The 17,386-nt window shown below is 31.6% G+C and overlaps 1 protein-coding gene across 6 annotated transcripts in view; it reads left to right on the top strand.

Annotated features, from left to right (window-relative positions):
* Nucleotides 1–17,386, top strand: part of USP15 (ubiquitin specific peptidase 15) — a 121,160-nt gene that overhangs the window by 64,616 nt on the left and 39,158 nt on the right. For 3 of the 6 annotated variants that reach the window (XM_047740451.1, XM_047740453.1, XM_047740457.1), the window contains 2 exons: nt 5,967–6,053; nt 12,379–12,523. In XM_047740451.1, coding sequence (XP_047596407.1) covers nt 5,967–6,053; nt 12,379–12,523 — 232 coding nt within the window. Of the gene's footprint in view, nt 1–5,966; nt 6,054–12,378; nt 12,524–16,765; nt 16,866–17,386 lie in introns of those variants that run through there. The other 3 variants (XR_007129321.1, XM_047740452.1, XM_047740454.1) reach the window with 3 other exon arrangements.

The raw sequence follows: 17,386 nt of genomic DNA, 5'->3' as shown, positions 1-17,386 counted from the left end.
TAATATGACTTTATCTTGTTCTTATTTTTTTCCTTAAAAAAAAGATGTAGAATGACTTTGTCTGAGACTCGAAAAGGTAATGAAACAGCCAAACAAAACTGCCTAGGATGTAGTTGAAGATAGGGAACCAAAGTTTGGAGAGTAATAACTGCAGATGTGGAGTTATATTCCTAGAAATGAGAAATTTAAACATATATGAATTATCTAATCAAAAATGTAAAGAACTATATACTATAAGAGTGTCCTGAAGTAATGACATAAAACAAAAAGATCAAAGAGAAGGAATACTCCCAAACATTCAGGAAAACTTGGAACCCATTATGTCAGAGAGGCCAAGGGAGAAAGCTTTTAGAAGAAAGGGAATGGTCAGCATTGCTAAAATGATCCAGAGACTGGTGGGAGAAGAGAAAGCTTCCACATACTTGACAAGTGGAAACTTGTATTGGGAATGAGAAATAGATTATAGGAAAAGAGGAATTGAGTAATCAGAAAATGGAGCAAGTGGTACAGATCACTCATCTTGAAATGTAGTGAAAGAAGGAAGAAAGTACCCAGAAGAGGGTACTTGTTTGGAAAGGCAGGATTCCTAGAGAGGGAGAGAAACTGCTTTATATATAAATTTTTTTGTTGTTATTTGAATGTATACCTCCTTTCCTAGGTATTTGTCACATAAAGATAGGCATCATAATAATGTTAGAAGGAAGTTCTTGTGTGCTGCCATTTACCAAATAAACTGCGTTTTTTGGTTATTTTGGCTATCCAAATTCCAAATCCTTTTTGGAAGGTCATGCACATCAGCACACTCCCTGTGACTTGAGGTTTCTCCTTTTAATATTCATTAAGATCCTGAGTCTTTATGCACACTCCTTTGAAATGCTGAAAACACACATGGATTAAATAAATCTTTTCTTCATCTAAACAGTGTACCAGTTTCCTGTTGTGGAAAGATGATATATAATCTAGTACCTGTACCATGTTTCCCAAGTTTTGTCAAACAAAGCATGGTCACAGTTGAGTTCAGTAACTAGTGTTCGATTTGATATTTAAAAACCATATCCAGATTTAATTGAAGTTAGGAAATTAAGACAGCATATTTCATGCATAAATATAATTTAGATAAGTTTACAGTTCTTATATAGATGCTTGATATGCACAGGTACTGACAAATAATTATTGGATATTTTGTTGTTGTTTTTTCCTGGTTTGATCCAAAAAGAATTTGAACAATTTGCAGTAATACATATGAGTCAAGGTTAACGATATGAATAGATACAGAAATCCTTCAAATGTAAAATAAATTTAGTCACTGTAAGGTGAAATGAGAGGAGAAGTTAGCTGGGAGGAGCAAGTAAGGGCTTTTGAAGTTATCAAAATTGATCTGCAAATGTATGGACTTGTTTTGGGTCCTAATTCAAATCAACCGACTGGGGAGAAAAGATACTTTGAGACACTTGGGGGGAAAAGTGAACATGAACAGAGTATTCAATTGGGACTGATAGTGGTATCAAAAGATCTGTTACCTCTTAGGGATATATATTGTAATTTTTTTGTTTGTTTCAAGTTTTATTTAAATTCCAGTTATCATAAAGTGTAATATTAGTTTCAGGAATAGAATTCAGAGATTAATCACTTACATATATAACACCCAGTGTTCATCACAACAAGTGCGCTGCTTAATACCCATCACCCATTTAGCCTATCCCACCACCCAGAGTCCCTCCAGCGACTGTTTGTTCTCTATAGTTGTCTGTTTTATGGTTTGCCTCTCTTTTTTTCCCCTATGTTCATCTATTTTGTTTCCTAAATTCCACATGTGAGTGAAATGTGTTATTTGTCTTTCTCTGACTTATTTCACTTAGCATCAAACCCCCTAGCTCTAGCCACATCATTGCCAATCACAAGGTTTCATTTTTTATGGCTGAGTAATATTCCATTATATATTTATATATATTTATTTTTATATATATATAGAATATATATACAGGTGAATATAAATTTTTATATGTATGTATATATAGAGAGAATATATATTTACAGGTGAAATTATAAATGTATAGGATTTGCTTTAAAATAGTCCAGTAAAAACATGGGGAGAGGGAGGTCGAGGGAATAAAGATAAAACGAAAGTGTCAGGATGTTAATAATTTTTGAAGCTGAGTGTCTGGTACTGGGTACATGAGGACTTGTCTAAGTTTGGAAATTTCTGTAATAGGTTGAAAATAAAAATGGGTTGCAAATTTGGTACTGGGATTCATAATGGCTGAAGAAAAGTAATTTATTTTTTAAAATATTTGTTTATAAATAATACTAAAGCTCATTTTGGTATAAATATTTCTGTGAAAAATAATCTTCAAAACAAAAAAAATGCACTGAGAAGAGTAGAATTGTTTTACATTTTTGAAATTTCTTCAGTATCTGACTAAACAGAAGACAAATTCTCATATATGCTTCTGCATTCAGTTTATTGTGATATATTGTTTGGATTGAAGTACATAAATAAAACTCAGTTTCACCCAGATACGTAGTTAGAACACAGAGAGATATTTTCAGATAATTGATACCACATCAGAATTTGACTTGTGGTGGTTTAATGATGAAAATTTAATTGCTGTGTGGAATCTGAAACCACATCAATGAACTTTTAATTCTATTATGTTAAAATCTATCACGTGTACTTGATGCAGTTGGAAAAATAATGATTCACTAAGTTATGCAGATATTCCAAATATTGACATATTTCATCAGATAGTATCTTCATCATATAGTATTTTTTAATCACATTTCTTAAAACATCACGAATCTTACAAGGAAAGTCTTTAAATAGTGGGAAGCTATCAAGCCTCACAGTGGCAAAGTCAGGTTTTCCAGAATTCTCTTTTGTTTGATCACTTGAATGTTATCATGGGCAACAAATACTTTCAGTTTTTTTTCTTGAAGTTACAGTCTTCCTTCATTCATTTTTGAGATGTCTGCCAGATAGCCTTTATGTGGAAGAGTGATGCAGTGAAAAGAGGGCTAGTTCTGCTTAATTCGAATATTTACACAAGTGTTTTTCCTCATGACAATCATGTTACTTCAGTATAGAATGGATGTGCTTTATGCAAACTTCCCAGTTTGTCACATAATATTAAAAAGAAGTATATTTAAGGGTTAGGATTTAATAAAATCAATAATTTTTTATCTTTTTAAGATGGATATTCTTTTTTTTTTTAAGATTTTATTTATTTGACAGAGAGAGAGAGAGATCACAAGTAGGCGGAGAGGCAGGCAGAGAGAGAGAAGGAAGCAGGCTCCCCACTGAGCAGAGAGCCTGATACGGGGCTTGATCCCAGGACCCTGGGATCATGACCTGAGCTGAAGGCAGAGGCTTTAACCCACTGAGCCACCCTAAGTGAAACTGTTTTCTTCACTGTAAGGAGACAGTGAAGAATACAGTGACTCTAGTATATAATTTGATGCTGCTGCTTTAACTCATGCTAAGGTATCAGCAGTTTTACCCACCATTGTTTGTGCACTATCATTGCAAATACCCACCCAGTGAAAAGGTTAACTAACACTTAAGTAGCACCTTTATATTATTATGCAAATGGTTTTGACCTCATAGATGGGCACACCAAAAGAATCACAGGGCCTTCTAAGGGTCCACTGACTGTTCTTTGAGAACCACTTCCTAAACATCCAAGACATTTTGCCTTTGCCTACCCTGTGGTCTTTGCCCCAGCCTTTATTAATTTTATTAATGTGATCTCCTAAATGATCTCTCAGTCTCCTTTCTCTTTCTCAAGAATTACCTTTCTAGAGTACAAATCTGATTGTGTAGTTACCCTTTTAAACTCTTTCAGCATGCCCAGTACAATGGAATAAGATCTACTAAATTCTTTATAGAACATCAAAGTTCATTTATTATCATGCCTTCCTTCTTAATTTCTGTTCTTGTCACTACTTGTTTCCTACTCTTTAAGCCGAACTGAATTTATTGATAATTCCCTGAACACATCTTCATTTCTACAGTCCCATACATTTGCATGTGCTGTTCCTTCATCCCTCCAACTCTGCACATCATTTTAAATCACCTCGTGTTATTACCCACAAAACTTTATATTTCAGTTTTAAAATTTCCATAGGTCTTTAAACTCTTTTATAGTTATTTTGCTTATGTGTTATTTTCTCCCATTAGATTGTGAGCTGTTTGATGTCAGGAACTGTGTCTGTCCTTGTATTCCTAGTACTTACCAAGGGCAAGGCATTTAATAATGTTTGAGTATTTCAGTGAATTTCTTCTAACAGGAACTTCTAACACTGTTCTTGGATAGAGTTGCTAATGGATAGTAAAAAGGCCACAAATGGGCAGAAAAAGGAAAAAAAAAATATATATATATATATCCCTGAGCCACTTTATTGAATAATGTAATGAATCTCTATTTCCATAAATTTGACTATAATTAAAATTCAAGAGAACATTTCAGTTTATTTCTGTTTCTGAAAAGGTGAAGTGAATTAAATTGTAGGTAAATGGATCACGTTTTGAAAAATTAACCTCCTTAATTCATTATAACTCTTTTCTCTAATAAATATGGGGTTTTTTTCTTTGATAACAGCATTCTTAACATGAAGGCAAAAATGCCAAGATACTTTTGTATTTCTATTACTATTTAAAAACTACTACTGTAAAATATTAAGATAACCTTTTAAATGTGTCCTCTACATTGTTTTATATTAAAACTTGGTTAACTGTGTCTTAAGTTTTGATCTTAGTACAGTAAAATAATATCTTACAAGGTTTTCTGTCAGAAAGGCATCTAAATAGAGGTCTTACTTGGTATAATCTACCTATATACAACCTATATCAACAACAAAAAAAACTCCTTTAAAATAAAAAATTTTTACTAAGACTTCATAATGTATAAAATTTTCAAAAGTTAAATAAAAATTTTATGTGTAAGAAATGTTATTGCCCACCATGTATTCTGCATAATGCATTGCAAGCATATAGATTAGGTGTAATCCAAATCACCTAAAATTTGTAGACTTCAGACAGATTTTGTAGATCATACTTTCATGCCCATTGACCATTTCACTGTTCATTAGCACCTGATTAAAGGAAATAAAATAATTTTTAAAAACTAATCACTTTGGGCCTCACTAATTTAGAATTTATGATGAATGAGATACTAGACTGACAGCTTTTTGTAGCCCATGGCCTGGATGTTGCCTAATAAATTAAAATTGTTTACAAAATTACAAGGGAAATTAAATATTTAAGAGACCTGTTAAGTATTTTAAAGTAATCATTCCTGTGTAATGAGTTTGTTGATTATAAATCATGCCCTTAAAGCATATTGGTTGATTACAAGCTATTAGTAATTGAAATTTCTCCGAAAAGATTCTGAATTAGTGAGGTGTGTAATATATAGTCAGATGTATATCTTTTCAGTTTTTGTAGCAATAACTTTGGCCAAAAATTACTTCTCAAGATTATGTTTTGAAGTTCTTCTATGCTATTGTATCCCTGTTGCCTTACATTTTAAAGAACTGGTAAATCCTCGGATCTCTGTGTCAGTGTTGTGTATAAGTAAAATGAAATGGTACCTACTGAGATACAAATTGGATTTCATTTACATGCTTCCTTAAAAAATTGATATTTTAATTCTACCGATTTAAGGAAATTACTGTTGTAAAATATTGAAAATGGTTACCTGAACTCAGAAATGGGTATATTAGTAGATTTATAGGAATAATAAATATCAAGTTATATATTTAATTTGATAAATTTCTTTTGAAAATAATTCCCTTTTGTACCAATACATAGGAAGTAGAAAAACAAAGGAGATATAGTGATTTTGCTCATGAATCTGTTTTCCAGCATTCATTTACTACATACATTGTCATCTGTTTTTTTCTTTATTTCATAATTTATTTCAAATTCAGCATTTTTTATCTAATTTAACATTTTCATATTTTTAAAGGTCCCCAGGTGCATCCAATTTTTCAGCTTTACCAAAGATCTCTCCTTCATCTCTATCAAATAATTATAACAACATCAACAACAGAAAGTAAGCACTGAATCTTAAAAACTCTTTGTTTAATTGATCGCCCTATTGTGGTTGCAAAAAATCTCTGGTATCTAAAACTTAGGATAAAAGTCTTAATGCATTCAAATTGAATTTTTTTAAATTACTGATCAGTTCTTCTAGGAGTAATTTTACAAGAAAGCACTATTCTAAACTTCTTGATTTAATACATCTACTACAATAATCCACTAAAAGAGAATTAAAGTACTTTCAGAATTTCACTTTTTAAACACCAACTGTTGAAAATATATACAGAAGTCTGTTAGAACTCAATTTTTTAGTAAGAGTATAAATTTCAGATGTCATTTGAGAACTAGATATATAATCACCTACAGTATGTAGTATTTTTTTTAAGTATATATCAGTGATTCTCACCTGGAAAGCATACACAAATTTTTATGTTTATCAAAAAGGCAATCACTTTTTCTTTAAAAAGATTAGAGAAACAGTTCCCTTGCCCCATCATGAATAATATTCAGAATCTCAGAATTTATAAAAGTTACATGAAAGTGTGTGCTATATTGCCATAGAAGAAGGTTAAAAATAACTTGGGCTTTACTGTAATATCTGACATGGGTATATTACCTTGAAAATTGTCATGGTTTTTATTTTATAGAAAAGGATAAAAAGAAAGCTTTTGTTATTTGTAATAAGAGAAGAACTTTAATCTAGAGACAATTACCCTTTTATTATTTCTTGAATATATACATTACATTGTGGTTTATTTTTTAGGATAATTGTATGTGGTTTTCCTTTTTTTTTTTTTTAATTTGCCCTACTTGTCCAGTTCATAAATGACATCTGATTTCCCAAAGAGTAAATTTGAAAAGACTAAGGCTATTTGTGAAATAATTTTTAAAATAACATCATTAATTGAATTTATAGGTTTAATTAATTTTCCCTGAAAATTCATATCTGGGATGGGGAGAAGGCTTGACAAAATGATTTTAATGTACATCTAGATTATAAATACGTAAGAATAGCCAAAATAATTTTGGAAAGGAAAATGAGAAAGGATTAATCCTACTAAATACCACAGCCTGTTACAAAGATAATAAGAATTCAGACAGCATGGTAGTGACCCAAAAATACATCTACAGATCAGTGAAATAGAAAAGATAGTCCACAAACAGCCCCTTATACATAAAAGAATTTAATGTGATCCAAAAACATTGTAGACTAATGGAGAATGAGCAGATTATCCAGGAAATTTTATTGTGAAAATTGGATCACTATTGAGAATTTCTCTTTAAAACTTTATATTAAGTTGACCTTTTAATTGTTAGGCATATAAAAATTAAAAGGCAAATAAATGGAAAAAACACTTGCTACAAATGACAAAGGATAAATATTCCTAATATATCAAAGTCATAAAGATCAGCGAAAAATTTTCTAAGACAGTAGAAAAATGGGCAAATGATGCAACTGGCAATAAAAGCAAGGTAATTAAAATATATAAACATTTTAAATACCCAGATTCACAACTAACTAGAGATGTGCAAATTAAAACCATAAAAAATTCCATCTACTACTCTCCACCTCAGTCTCACTGGGAAGAGTTAATGATATTTATTCCTGCAAGGATTTCATTAGAGTGGTTGGAGTATTAGTCCAACTTTTCTAGAAAAGAATTTACCATATGTGTGTCAAGATTTATTAAAACATTAATTCCCTTATTTTAGTAATTTTTAAAAAGGCAGGTATATCATAATATAATAACATTACATTATAGTGTAATAGTGAAATATTGAAGACATTGTGAATATCCAAAACTGCAATGTAGTGTGTTCTTTACTACTTAAAAATGTATGTTCACAGGCAAAAAATGAAAGGAAATACCCCTTTAATCTGGTTTATGTTTTATATGGTATCTTTTAATTAAATTCATCAAAAATAATTTTTCCATGGGAGTTAAAATACTTCCTGTGTTTCTACCAATTGCAGATGCTCCCACATTTACTATAAAAGAACTCAGTTCCAGGTTTAACATGTATTTATAGTTATTCTTTGGAGAAATTTTTAACATTGTAGACTGCATTAACCACAGACTGTAGTCATCGTGTTAGTATATGTGGTCTGGTGCATTTTTGTTTTTGTCTTATTTCCCTCGCATAGTAAAAACATGGTATAATCGGATCCTAAAACCTCTGACTGTAGAAGATAACCGAGAGAGAAATTGGAGTATTAAGTTTGAGATATGTTTAATAATTCTACTTCTATGGCTAGATTTTATTTTTAGCTATTTATATTTGTTTATTTTAGGCAGTAAAATAGTCCTTTCATTAGGGGAAATTTTTTTTTTTTTAAAGATTTTATTTATTTATTTGACAGACAGAGATCACAAGTAGACAGAGAGGCAGGCAGAGAGAGAAAGGGAAGCAGGCTCCCTGCTGAGCAGAGAGCCCGATGCGGGACTCGATCCCAGGACCCTGAGATCATGACCTGAGCCGAAGGCAGTGGCTTAACCCACTGAGCCACCCAGGCGCCCTCATTATAGGAAATTTTTATAGCAAATAGCTACTGAAGTACCACCATGCTTAAAAGTGACCCTTTAAGAATAAAGCTTACCTTTCTTAGTAAGGAATAAAATTTAAACATTGTAAAATGGAAAGTTTTTTAAAATTTTAATTTGAATCAACATTTTAATTACTTTCAATTTGAATTAATCTGAATTTGAATTACTATTTGGTTTAATATTATCATAATAAATTATTTCACATAAAATTTATTTCTTTCCATTCAACTTGTAGAAATGCATAGGGGTTTAAGACTTCCTATGGAAGTAGCATAATTTCTTTAATTAAATGTAAAATGGGTAGTGACCTTTTTTAGATTAAGTGCATTTTTGAAACGTCACATATGTGGAGATACTCTACAAGTACGAAAGTATATAATAAAATCAGTAGTTTTAAGTTCATTTTTAATGTGCGCCATTTCCTCTTTTTGTTCCCTGCATTTTTTGTCTTGCTACATTTGCTTTAATATAACACTGTCTTTGAAAAGTCTTTTTAATGTATGTATTGTCACAATTCTTGGCATTCCACATCAGAGCACATTTCTATTTTTATGTTAATTCATTTAAAACTCTTTTATTAGAAATGGAAATGACTCCCTATAAGAGATTAAACTATGAAAAAGAACTTGATTTTGGAGATTGCTGGAGCTAGCCAGCCATATGGCTCTTTTTTTTTTTTTTTTTAAAGATTTTATTTATTTATTTGACAGAGAGAGATCACAAGTAGGCAGAGAGGCAGGCAGAGAGAGAGGAGGAAGCAGGCTCCCTGCTGAGCAGAGATCCCGATGCGGGGCTCGATCCCAGGACCCTGAGATCATGACCTGAGCCGAAGGCAGCGGCTTAACCCACTGAGCCACCCAGGCGCCCGCCAATTGGCTCTTTGCAAGTTACTCACTGAAAGCATCATTCATTAACTGCAGAATGAGCATAATTATAATTATGAGCATTAAATTATAGATTTATAATACAACGTCAAATATAAGTGCTAATTGAAAAGTCAATCTGAAATTTGTATAGAAAGATGGGTCTCAGTTTTACCAAAAAATAAGTTCTTTTTTCAATGTATCTTCATTTAGGGTGATAGATTTATAATACAGAATTATCATAGTATAATACTAAAATTCCCATTAAGATTACAGGCATACTTATTTATTTTTGCAAAACAGCACAGCTGTAGAGGATAAGGACTAGCTTGTAACCTTTAGGGAAAAACAGTCATAGGTCTAGATTTCCATGTATTTTGGAAGCGTTTTAAGAACTCCTGGTTTTGGTATTCTCCATGACTTACTTTAATATTTGCTTTAGGAGGCACATAGCATGTGGGTTATAAGTAGCGAGTCAATATAGTGTTAAAATATTTTTAATTTATCAGTTACTATTATTGTCATTGAGCATCTAGACTGTCTCAGTCTTTGGGCAGTGCTTATATTTACTCTGTCACTTAAACTGAAATGTAGATATCCTTTAAGATTCAAATTTTAAAAGACAAAACAAAAAAACTGCTTTTGCAATTAAGTTTTTGTTCATTTCTCAGTAAATTAAAATCCCTATCCCAGCAAATTCCATCCTGTTGCCACTAAGAAGAGAAGAGCTTCCAGCATCCATTTGTGTTACTCGTGGCAGACACGGCTATATGAATATATACTTAAGGAATAAGCATGTAAATGTGCTTTTTTAGTCTTTTCACTTGCCTCTGTGTGTGTGTGGCGGGGTGGGGGGCGCGGGGGCGTGAGCATGCATTTGAGCATACTTTCCCTGTGTACTCTGCTCAAAAAATTTTTTAAAGATTTTATTTATTTATTTGACAGATAGAGATCACACGTAGGCAGAGAGAGAGAGAGAGAGAGAAAGAGAAAGGAGGAAGCAGGCTCCCTGCTGAGCAGAGAGCCCGATATGGGGCTCAATATCAGGACCTTGGGATCATGACCCGAGCTGAAGGCAGAGGCTTTAACCCACTGAGCCATGCAGGTGCCCCAACTCTGCTCAAATTTCATTTTAATTTTATATCTGGTATATGTGTGGGGTTTTTTTAAATGTGGAGGATGTGTAGAAAATGAAGACCTTTCATTTTTGTCTGTAGAGACCTTGATTTTAAGCGCTTCTTTTGAAAATAAAAAAAAACAAACAGGATTTAGCTTTTGTTACATGTCCTCAAAGTTAGATTCAAGAGTTCAGTCATCAATCACTGAATGAACATATAGGTGTCTTACATTTTAGTAATTATTGGGAATATAAAATATGAATCATAAGGTTAGTGAACTGCCAGAACAAAAGGTACTTGAGTCTATTTTTTGTTTTATACTTTTTTTTTTAGTTTAAAACAAGTAAATATAATTACAAGTCTAAAAGTTCTAGAATAGAATTGATCAGGTTGCATTTCTTTGTGCCCTCCTTTTTTTTTTTTTTTTTTTTTTAAAGTATCAGGATAATTTGCTTTTTGAGTCCGGGAACTGGTCTTTTTGTTTGTGTTACGGGTATGTTCTTAAATTATGTGAAAATATTGGGTTAGCCTTGTGTGTATAGTTTTGGGATTGAGGTGGTTTTGTTTTACCTGTGAAGCTTGTTGAAGGGTAGGTGTGTGTGTGTTTACTAAAGGCTTTGTTGTAACTGGCAGTAATACAGTTCTCTTAAACTATTATAATAATAAAGCGTTAGTATATAGAAGCTACAGTATGAAAAATTTGAAATTATAAGTAAAAAATACTTTTAAAAAGGAATACCAAGAATAAATTGTAGCTAATTGAGATTATCAGGGTTACTGATTCATCATGTTTATTTGTAACACTCTATTCTTTTATTTGAATTGTGATTTACTTTTAGTATGACCTTGATTCTCATTCAGGTTTGCTCTCATGAGTAAAAAAGTGATGATTGAGAGAATGGCTTTGAGTTATATCTAATGTGTCCATTGTAAATATTTTATAAGATAACCTATTAAAAATTAAGGGAGAATTCATCCTTTGCCACAAAATTATTGTTTTATTACATGTAGAAAGAAAGAGGGACAGTTTAACTTAGTGAGTTTTCTTTGTCCTAAAATTACTCTGATTCTCTAAGGTTGAAAATTATTTGGCTTTTTTTATGATTAGTATTTATTATGCTGATAGTCCAAATTATCCTGAGGTTATATTCATCTAGGTAATAAAAAAGAAAAAAAACTAAATTATTCTAACAAACTAGAAAAAAAAAAAAAGCAAATACTGGAATGTACTTGCTTAGAATCATTTCTGATTACCCCAGGCTTTTTTCTGCATTTGATTACTAGATTTTGCTGGTCTAGCATAGAAACTATAAATAGAATCTTCAATGCATCAGACCAGTGATGTCACAGAGGCCTTGGAAATCTCTGCTCTCACCTGTAGCTAAAGTACAACTCCTCCTGTTTCTACTGTTCTCATTCTATTACAGTAGCAGGATGTAAAAGGGACATAAATGAGATGATTTATTGCTGCGGGTGGTGTTTAAAATCTGAATGTTTTAAATTTGATGGAGCAATGAAGAATGGAGCGAGCTGTGGAGCTGCTCCAGCTAATCAAGGGTAGAAAGATATAATAGTGGTTTGTATTGGTTGGTGTGGCATATATATGCAGTGATTTTGTTGATTGAATGAGAAGTATCTTAATTAAAGGGTTATTTTCATTAGGTTCATATCTTTAAAAATACGAGATAATTTTTTAATAAAAAATTTAATGACTGACCACCTATCTCAAATTGGTTTGAAGTACTCTGTTCATTTAACTATTTTTTTAATAATTGGCTGCATTATGAAAAATATTCTTTGTTTTCTTCTAGTGTGAAAAACTCAAATTATTGTCTCCCATCATATACTGCTTATAAGAACTATGATTATTCAGAACCTGGCAGAAACAATGAACAGCCAGGCCTCTGTGGCCTAAGTAACTTGGGAAATACGTGTTTCATGAACTCAGCTATTCAGGTAAGTCATTCCAAAGTGAAATTCACATGTTTCATGGAAATCAACAATAAAAGAAGAGTAGAGTTTTACGTATCAAAACATGAGTATTATATATGTTTTGAGAGTTTCTGTTTTCATGGAAGATTTAAACATGCTATTTGAATCATTCATTCTAGTGCTAATAGAATATTATCATGTTCCTCAATTAGGTGGCATATGATTGATTACCACATGGTAGAAGATTAAGTATCACTTATACAAAATATAATTTCAAACAGAAAAGCTAGGCTCTCTGAAAAGAAAAAAAAAGTGAGATCACTCCTTTATATTTTTAGTACAAGTGTCATGCTTTTTTTGGACATTGATGGGAATCTTAGAGAATAAATCTTTTATGGTCACCAGTTCTTTAACTCTAAATAAATTTATTTTTAAATCTTTTTTTTAACCTTAATGTGAAATTTAAGATTTTTTTAATGAGAAAATTTTACTAACTTCCTTTTGCATACATATTTTAACAAATCACTTTCCCTTAAAGATGTTTTTAATTTAGGGATATAATTGATCACTGCCCCCTTTTTCCCTTTATCTCTCCATGGAGCTTCCCTTTTCTTCCTGCTCTGTGTACACCCTTTTACAGCTTATTGAATGTTTATGTCTTTGATTGACTTTGAAGTAATGAGATCTATATATTTCTTAATATCACTGTCACTAATTATAAATTTAGAAATGGTTATTTCATTTTCTTTTTACAAATAAAATTCTGTACTTCAGAAAGTCCAAAATAATGGTATACTGTTTTTGATAGTTCAATTTTAGCCTTTGGGGGGATCCTTTTTTTTTGTTTTGGAGTGTTTTTGTTTTTTGAAAATTCAGAAATTTTATTTTTAAATCTGTAATTTTCTGTTCTCAATTCATATTTTAATACTGAATCTCCTATGCCTAGGAGGCATCCTCCAAAGATAGTAGATTAAATACAGAGCATGGATTAATTAAGGACATTATTACAACTCTTTTTCACTATCTGAAAATAGTATAGGACTTTTTACCATCCAAAATCCAAAACTAATAATTCCTTTTGTACATTGGCATTAATATATTTGTCTCCTAAATTAACCATTGTCTTTACAGTATTCTTGGAAAATTAGTATTTGTCATAACTGTCTAGACCAAGAATTGGCAATCTTTTAGAAATGCCTAAAGGATATAATTACTTAATTTCTGATTTCTTGGTTTAGAGTTGATCCACTCAGAAAATAGCCTTTATGCTCAAGCAGATACTGTGTAGGGTTCATAAACTCTTCCTTTAAACCTTTGATGATTAATTTATGCTTTAAATGTGAATTGCTTTATTCAAAATTATTTTTCTAGGATGCCAGTGCTAGTTAAATAAACAATTTTAAAAAATTTGTGTCTTTATATTTCTGGGAGAGGAGAAAAGGAACTCATCTGAGAAGAGCAAGCCAAAACGTACTTTTGTTCTGGCAGCTATTTAAATAACAAAGTAAAGGGTGTGGGTGCTAGGCTTTCAGAGACAGGAACAGACCAGACAGATTGTAATTTTATTTGGATATCTGTTGGACTATTCTACCTGACCACGGAAAAACATCTTTAGTACCATCTCTGGAAGATGTTTTATATAAATGGTATGTCAGTACCAGAAAACTCTTCTTCTATCACTAAGTCGTAATAATTTTTAGATCACTCCTATCCTTACACTGCCAGATTTATTTTGGTTCTAGACACTTTATGAAACTTGAGAGGGGTTTTTTGTTGCGGAGGGGTGGTTAATCTAAAACCAATCTTGGTGCTTTCTTATAAGGATTAAGAAAATACTTTAAAAGCATAGGCATTAAATTTGAGAGGGTCAGAAGAGAACAAGAGTTAATGTTCATGTTAATCATTCAGAAGCGGCTCTGGCTTTCATTCAAACTGAATTCCTTCTAGGAGATTATTAAGTTCTAGTTTCCTATGCCTTTGATACAGACGTACTAGTGTTTTGTATCCATATGGTTAACTATAATTCCTTAAAAAATGAGTATTAAAATGAAATCTTCTAATCACTTATGTTGGGCTAGATTTGGCATTTGTTCGACTTTCTTATATATGTTTAAGATATCAGAAAATTCATTCTATTAGTTATTGCCTCACTTCAAAACTATTATAATAAGTTTATAAATTTAATGCTGATCCTTTCAATATATATCACCTTTACATGTTCCATTTCGAATGAAATTAAAGCCATGAGAGTGAGGTTTGTAGTCATGAGGGTGATAGTTTGTTACTTTCTGGTATTAGTCATAAAGTAAGAAAAATTTTAGATGAAAACTTCAGGGGTTTTTACATTTTAAGCAGTGGATATTATTTCATGTCTGTGTCTTGGCTGAAAACTGTACTTTTCGCTGAAATTAAAATCTCTAATCACCTTGGGCAAGAGAAAAAATGAGTTTTTATTTTTGCTGCTTTTGACTTTTAATTCAAATCCACAATTAGAAAAGCTAATACTTCAGTTTTATTTTCTTAAAGCTTTTATGATTTTTGATTGATTTAGATGTTTACTCTGAAGCTGAGAATTCATCATTAAAGGGAATATAAAATGATGTCAGTAGGCTTTATCCCTGTTTCATGAACATGCATGTAAGACGTTAGGTCCACAGGTGAAAGGGGTTAAAGATAACTAATAGAGTAGATTCTTTTTTTAAATAATTTTTTTAGATAGTTTCCTCAATTATCCTTTTTTTTTTTTAAGTTTCCTTATAACTTCCTGAAATTGAAGACAATTCATGACCTTCAGAAATATCTCTACTGATAATTTGGATTTTGTTATAATTTCTTATAGTCAATAATTCTTAAAAAAAAATACATAGACATTTTAATACCTTGGGCAGTATGATTATTGATATGCCAAAAAACTTTTTGTGGAAAGCATACCTACTTTTTGTATGTGAGAATGGATTATGCTTATTAACCCATCAGTAGCCTTGAGGTAATGAAATCTTTTTGACTACTTATGGTTAAAAACTAAGTGGCACCAATCTGAGTCTGATTTTAATATTATTAGCCTTACTGTTTAGTTATATTTGTATTCAAGATTTTCTCTGATGTAACAGTATGAATGAGTATTAAACTTTTTTGATGAGAATAGTACTGTTATATAGTTTTAATTTATTAAGTTAATATTTATTGAATATGAAACATGAGACACTTTTGGACACAGATCCTGTGTCCATGAAGATTATAATCTAGATACTGTGGTTTTCACATTTTTTGCCTTTTAGTAAGGACATCTCTTTTTAATTATTACTATGAAAAGTTTGATTTTCTCCTCAATATTTAAAGAGATTTAGCGAAGTTGCTTTGGTTGGGTAAAGGATATAGAGTCCCACCTACTGTCTCTTACTTTCCTTAATGGCCGTGGAAGCATTCTCATGGGATCCCAGGACTCTAAGAAACAGTCTAAAAACTATAGTATAGGAAGAAAAAAGAAAAGAACACAATAAAAATTAACAATACAGATTAGGAGCACAGTTTATGGAGTTATACTGCCTGGATTGAAAACATGTCTGTCTGATTTATTATCTGTGTTACCCTATAGAAGTCATTTCACAATTCATTTTTCACATCATGTGAGGAAAATAATGGGATCCGTATCTTGGGAATTTTGTGGGGATTAAATGAGGTGAAGAATATAAAGTTCTTAGGATAGTGACTAGCACATCATAAATCAGTAGGGAGTAGGTTGATATTTTGTCTTGTGTTGTTTTGTTTCGATTCAAGGAGCTATGCACAGTAACCAGAAAAAATCTAATTTTGATAACCACTGTATTTGTTCTCCTTTTCTAGAAGTCTCATTTCACTTGGCTTATGCCTAGTGAATGAAAAAAGAACTAATCATATTTTTAATTCTTTTTCACTTAGTATTAACTGCAGTAATGGCATTTATCATCTCCATTTTTGAACTGTTTTAGTTTAACTCTCCCCAGGCAAACTAGTAGGCAAGGAATATGTTTGTGCATATTCAATCTTCAGAGAACACAAAATTCATGATTTCAGGTTATCGTGGCCTCAGCCTCCTGGGTAGTTATGATTGCAGGCATACACCACTAAGTCCCAGTGGTACAAATAAGTTAACAAAATAGTTTTTTAATGCCCTAAATCTTTGAGAGAATGTCTAATTTTAAAATTTGCATTATTGGAGGTAATTTTAATTAGCATCAGTTGAGCAGATTCAGGAGCACTCCAACCCTTGTCTTTTTCATTGTCAAGGCCTAGGAGGCTCATGATTGGCTTCCTGGAAGAAGCAACTCTGCAGATGGATTTGAAGCAGGGGAGTGATATGGTCTTTTCCACTGGAAAGCAGCATGGCGTAAGATGGTTGTTTTCAAACTCTTTACTTGGAAGTATTAGGGCTCTAGGAAGTCATTGAAAAAAATGATAGTAATCAAGACTCTGTTCATTATTCCTGTCATACAGTGTAAAATCAGTTGGGATTCCAAGCATTTTTAAGTCAGTTTTTTTTTTTTTTAATGGTCTGTTGGATTAGGAAAAAATCTATTCAGTAAATTCTGAAGAATGTTAAATAGAAAGCTTAAAGCTTTTAAAAAAAACTTAAAAGAGAATGAGTAATGCTACACCGAAATAACATTTTTTTTAAGAAAGTAGGTTCTTATTATATTGTAAAACAGTGGAAAAGTCATTACTAAAACTATCAATTTCTATGTTGTAGTCCTTTATCATTTGCATATGATTAAATTTAATGCTGTTCTCCTGTCATCCTGAAACATTCTTTTTACATTTATTGGAACGCCAATTCTTTGAAGTCCAGATTAACATGAAGCTTTCTAATTTCATTCATATTAACCAAATTTATAGTTAAAAAATGAAAAT

This window comes from Lutra lutra, chromosome 8 (assembly GCF_902655055.1).
Source record: "Lutra lutra chromosome 8, mLutLut1.2, whole genome shotgun sequence".
Lineage (NCBI taxonomy): Eukaryota > Metazoa > Chordata > Mammalia > Carnivora > Mustelidae > Lutra > Lutra lutra.
The sequence above is the reverse complement of the archived record's forward strand: the minus strand, read 5'-3'. Positions and strand labels throughout refer to the sequence as shown.